The 5,984-nt window shown below is 26.8% G+C and overlaps 2 protein-coding genes across 6 annotated transcripts in view; both read right to left on the bottom strand.

Annotated features, from left to right (window-relative positions):
• The window catches only part of LOC108692352 (THAP domain-containing protein 1-like), a 3,783-nt gene extending 618 nt beyond the window's left edge, over window positions 1–3,165 (bottom strand). The window contains exons 1-5 of one of the 2 annotated variants that reach the window (XM_018200569.1): window positions 2,457–2,940; window positions 2,181–2,370; window positions 1,929–2,105; window positions 1,713–1,856; window positions 290–473 (exon numbers count right to left, since the gene is read on the bottom strand). In XM_018200569.1, coding sequence (XP_018056058.1) covers window positions 324–473; window positions 1,713–1,856; window positions 1,929–2,105; window positions 2,181–2,370; window positions 2,457–2,527 — 732 coding nt within the window. In that variant the 5' untranslated portion in view covers window positions 2,528–2,940 and the 3' untranslated portion in view covers window positions 290–323. Of the gene's footprint in view, window positions 1–289; window positions 474–1,654; window positions 1,857–1,928; window positions 2,106–2,180; window positions 2,371–2,456; window positions 2,941–3,074 lie in introns of those variants that run through there. The other variant, XM_018200567.1, reaches the window with a different exon arrangement.
• Window positions 3,166–4,768: 1,603 nt separating this feature from the next.
• Window positions 4,769–5,984, bottom strand: part of LOC108692349 (protein tilB homolog) — a 6,141-nt gene continuing 4,925 nt past the window's right edge. For all 4 annotated transcript variants that reach the window (XM_018200560.1, XM_018200562.1, XM_018200563.1 and 1 more), the window contains 2 exons: window positions 5,800–5,892; window positions 4,769–5,723 (listed from right to left, as the gene is read on the bottom strand). In XM_018200560.1, the coding sequence (XP_018056049.1) occupies window positions 5,613–5,723; window positions 5,800–5,892 (204 nt within the window). In that variant the 3' untranslated portion in view covers window positions 4,769–5,612. The remainder of the gene's footprint in view (window positions 5,724–5,799; window positions 5,893–5,984) is intronic.

The raw sequence follows: 5,984 nt of genomic DNA, 5'->3' as shown, positions 1-5,984 counted from the left end.
ATATATATATTATATATATACATACAGCGTTTTCTTTTTTATAATTTTATATTTTAATATGTATTTTTGTAATAATAAGTATTGAATATAAATATTAATAGAGAATTTTTAACATTTATTATATCTGATGAATAATAAGAATAAGTATTATAATTTAATACTCAGTTTAATATATATAAATAACAATATGCAATACTCATTTATAAAATATGAGAAAGAGAAAAATAAAAAACTTTAATGATACAATATAAAACCAGAGGCTTTTACAATTCAATTATAATTTACCAACCTTCTGCATTTAGAAATTTTAATTCCTAAAGTGTTTAAGATGATAAAGTTGCTCTTGACGTTGAGGTATTCTTTGGTTCTCTTTCGCGATACTTGATAAGCATTTCATTTAGTTGATGAACGTAAGCCGATGATTTGTTGATAGATTTTACTACTGTCCTCAGTTCTGTCGCTATTTCGTTCATCTAAAAATGTATGATTAAATGTCTTACCTTCAAATAAATTACAGAATAAATAAAAACATTAACTACACATTGATTGTTAATATTTCTATAAATACAAGGAAATCTCACATATTGTTTATAGTTCAGATATCTATTATATTTTTGATTGTTATTATAAATTTGTTTGATTTGAATCATAAATAAAAGACACAAAGCGAGGCCACCCAACACGACGAGGGAATTCGAATTCTGGAGTCCACGTAAAACGAGCATCACACTTGTTGAGGTTAGAAAATGAACTAATAAGATACAAACAATCATTACATAATATTAAATTAAGCATAAGTCAAGACATTAATCATTCAGGCAAAGCATTTTCTCATAAAGTGACAACGTATCAATTATTCTGATTACTCATATTTTTACGTTCATTTTCACAAGCACACAATGCCGAGTGAATCCATATGACAATGCAAGACATATAATTACAGATTACTTCAACTCGTGATCACTCGTGATTTGACAGAGTAACCTCAAGTGATAATTTTTTCTTTTTTTCTTATTGTAATAAAAAAAAATTTTGTCTTTTTTGAAGAAGGAAAACTAATATTTAATAATAAATCAATCAATTAAAAAAATCATAATTATATATTTAAAATTTATATTGCTTATCCTTTTATTATTATTATATTACATATTTTAAATGTATAATTATAGGACAGAAAATACACACAAAAAAGATATTTTTCTAAAATTATATATTCTTTTTTAACACTTTGCCATATCATTTATATTTGGTTGACATGCAAACAGATATTATTATTTTATTTACAGGTGAGTTTTATTTATCTGATTTTGAAACAAATTTTATTAAACAATTGAAATATTAAAGAAACAACATATACATTATGTAAAGTCATAAAAAATAATTAAGTATTGAAACAAATAAAATATATCTATACTAAACTTATTAAATTCAATACCAAAATCAACTTGATAGTCAAATGGTAGTTAACTATAACTGACGTTAGGCTTGTTCATAAAGTTATGAGTAATGCTGATATAAAAATTAATAAGAAAGGAAAAGAAGTCTATGCTTGACTAACAGCTCTATACATTTTTTTTTAATATCAGCAATATAAAACATTGAGAGAATTATATAATGTTTTTATTCTAGCAAATCAAAAATCAAATAATCATTTAAAACTTTTAGTACACAAATGATCCAAGCATTCACAATTTTTTTTTATATGTTTTAACAATCGGCGAATATTTAATCGGTATCCTCATATTCTTCAGTTCCTTCAGTTCTTTGCGACGCAGTTTGGATTGAAGACTCTTAATTCGATATCGTAATTCTTTTTCTTTTTCAGTTGCTCTTGATGATGTTTGTGTACTTACGCTCTGATAATATGAAAAAATACACAATAGATATAAAATATAAAAAAATTTCTTTTAGAATGAAAATTTACAAACCTGAGTTCGAGGAGTGACCTGTATTGCTTTGTCTGTTTCATTTAATACTGATGACACAAGAAATGTCTCTTGCATTTTCGAATAAGAATGATCATGAAAATTATTGTTATTTATACTTTCCAACACGACATTTTGATATTTTGGATATAATTTTTCCACTTCTTCAACTATTTCTTTCTATAAAATAACAAAAACTTACACATTTACATGTACTTGTAAAATAAAAAAGTTAAATTACTTTAAATTACTTACAAATTTGGCTATATCCTCCGGAAATATACTAGGAACTGCATTCTTCTTTAAGAACCGTCTACCAGAAAAACATTCGTACTGTGATTCGTCAAAATGAACGCTGCATATTTGAGAATATTTTGAAATATTACTACTTATTGGCACAATTTCCAACCACTCCTTTAACAAATCCTTATTTTTCAATGGGAAACTAAAAAAATATAGGAAACAAAATTGAAAGTTACGTTTGAAAATTAGATTTGAGGTTATATAAGTTTATATACAATGATAATCTACCTAAAAAATGATACATCAATATCTGGTCGCCACGATGCGCTACATCCTTTAACACAACAATTTTTCACCATTTTTTATTGTTAAACACAGACTGAAAATAGAGAAAACAATGCGTTCACTGAGCGATTTGTGTGGCGTGGTGTGGCGTTGTATTCATTCATCGAAACTTTCCTAACGATCTCTGTTTATTTGCAATAAGATATGATAAAATGATGAAATTTATGATACGGATAATCGTCGGGAAATATTCATTAGAGTATATACATTTATATTTTTATATAGACAATCTCGTTCTCGTGAGAAAGTTGCGCGTAATTATTAATCTATTTACAAGTTATTAATTATTTTGATGAAATAGAAATAATTCAATAGAAATAATCCAGATAGCAAAGCGTATCTCAGCAAAATTGCACAAATTTGTGATTGCTAATAGCTTATGATACTGGCAACTTGCTAATAAATTTGCTTTTTTCAATGATTTCGAATATATTCAATATATTCGTGGTGAAAATATATAAGGTAAAACATTACGCATAATGGCGGTAGCAATATTGGAAATAGCCAATCAAATATGTCCGATATGCACTTTCCTACTGCGCATCCATGGGAGTACTTCACCTTATATATTTTCATCATGAATATATCAACAGTATAGCAAATAGCAACAAAACAGCAATATGCAGATAACAAGAGTGCATTCAGTGGATTCAACAGTTGAGCGTTCACTGTTATTGATGTATTCTTTTAGCTCATCCAATCAGAATTTTAGATTTAGAAGAATACATTAATAGCAGCGCATTCAACTATTGAGTCCGCTGAAGGCGCCCAATATGTATATTACCTTGCGTTATCGGCAATATGACAGCATTGTGAGATGATATCGCATATTATTATAACAACATAACAGCAATAGCATAAATTTTAATGATGAATTTTGAATTGCTGACAAATTGCTAGTAATAACTCAAAGTTGTTATATGTGAATGCATAATAGTTGCCAACAAATAAGGACTCAATTGTTGCAATTCTGGTAGCAACACATACTTAGCAAGCAACAAAACACATTGCTATCTGGGGAAGATGTTTTCTTAGAGAGGAAAAGAAACAGGAAATTAAATTAACACAAAATGATTAGATATCAATAATAATTATGTAATTCTCTCGACTTTTTAAACAAGTTAATAAAATGTTTGATTAATGTGTATAGAGAATATTAACAAGGATATTAATTTCAAAATCAATTTGTACATAATATTCAATAACACAAGTTTACAACACTGGTCATAATTCAAGGATTAAAATTTTTCTTTACATAAATGTTTAAACAATATCAAATATATAATTATTTGTATACATTAAATTAATATTATTTAATAAATTATAGAATAATATAAGTGGACGGTCCTAGATAACAAAAGACATTATGTTTTACATTATTATAAAATATCTTAAGTCTAATTAGCATCAGTTATTGGCTTAATTGATGGAACGGTACTGTTTGCAGAAGAAATGTAATTTCTTATTTTCTCTCTTTCTGCTTTTTTTATCTATTAGCAGATGATGTAAGGACTTGTTTCAAAAAATATGTCCTTGTACGTCAGCCTAAAGTTAATCTACATATATAATATACATTCTTATAATTATTTTGCTTATTATTCTATTGTTTTAAGTACAATTTTATAATGTATAAGCTATATATATATATATATATGTATATGTGTACATACATATATATACATATATATATATAATTATGTATATATGTTAATTGTATATATAATTATGTATATGTATAATAAAATTTCTTCTTTGTAATATTGTTGAAAAAATTAATGTACATCTCCGCAATCAAATAATAAAGTAAAAACAAATAATGCAAGAAAATAATACTTAGAAATACAATTTTTCGCTTTTGTATGTACATTTATAAGCGCACTGATATATGCAGATGATATTTTGATTATAAATTATGAGATTATATGCAAATAATGTACATTTAAGTTTTTATAGAATACTATCTGTGTACAAAATCACCTTCTACATATATACATTCATTTTTTATTCATATTCTACTTATCGTAAAAATTATTTTTAAATATCGATCTTTAAACGAACTTATCATTGATCCAAATAATTTTTTTCACTATATAAAAACTCCAAATTGTTTATTGAAAAAATATTTAATAGAGCATATAATTTATCTTTGATTTTATCTTATACATGTTACAGATATTTATAATATATATTTAACAAATTTATCTCAATAAAACTTTGGAAAAACTTAACGGTTGTTAAATAAAGTTACTCATATATCAATCGTCAGATTTGTTTGTACACAATACATAATGATAAATTACACTTGTTTCTTCAGTCCTTGAAATATATCACAAATGTTTGCAAATTTTATATGCACTTTTCTCCCGAAATAACATGATAAGACCAATCTTTAATCTTAAAGTATTATCTCTGTTACTAATGGAACTTTTTCCATTTCTTTTTCGTTTTTATCGACAAGATTATTTCTGATTGCGTTTACAGAACATTTAGATTATTATTTTAAGAATAATTTTGTCAAATTGTTAAGTATACAAGTTACAAATTATACGTCCACGTTCCTTTTGCCGATTGAATATAACGAAGTGGTGTAACTGTATTCCTAACATCAGGACTTTTTGATCTTCTGACACAATCTTGGCTTAAAACTCTACATCCCTGACTCAAAATGACATTGTTGTAACTACCACGAGGAATACTGTCACTGCTCGCTACGCGTCTTACATCATTACTTTTTCTCTCATAATAATTTCTTGATGGTGAATTGTCCAATACGGAATTTTGTATTTTACATATGGATTGATTATTTCCGAGTAATCTTGGACTTGGATCAATCGATACTGTTTTCAGGCTATGTGTTGAGCAAACTTTTTCGGCACATTCATTTCGTCGAATTTGACATTTATCATTATTTTCTTCAAGTAATTGATGATCAAGTATATGGTGTTCGTCATCGTTGTAATTCCCATCTTTATCGGCATGTTGGCTCAAAGTTATCGTGGAATCAAGTGAATCGGAGAATTCTGGACTGGGAACAGAAGATATGCTGCCGATATGAGAGAAAGCGACCGTCCCTTGATTTTGGGGACGGTGTCAGAAACATCATTCTTCTAATTCATCCATTCGATTTCTAACAGCCATTTCTACCACTTCCAGACTTGGATAATCCAACTCTTTAACCAAACATAATACAGCAGATAATATATTTGAATTCTGAAAGGAAAATGCACATTATAGAAAATGCTTTAAATTTTATCATGTATACTTTAAAACAATGCCATAAACATACTCTTGTTACTGGCCGCCTATGATAGTGAAATTGATTCCTGCATTTGTCTTTTTCAGAATGTCTTATCCAACCCGGTATTTGATTTGCATCTTCCTGTAAATAATATTAAAACATATTAATTTTAATAAAAACTTTTTATATACAGCATTCTGTATTATAACAATGTCTAGTCAACTAATATTACG

The sequence above is a fragment of the Atta colombica genome, unplaced genomic scaffold, assembly GCF_001594045.1.
Source record: "Atta colombica isolate Treedump-2 unplaced genomic scaffold, Acol1.0 scaffold7, whole genome shotgun sequence".
Taxonomy (NCBI): Eukaryota; Metazoa; Arthropoda; class Insecta; order Hymenoptera; family Formicidae; genus Atta; species Atta colombica.
The sequence above is the reverse complement of the archived record's forward strand: the minus strand, read 5'-3'. Positions and strand labels throughout refer to the sequence as shown.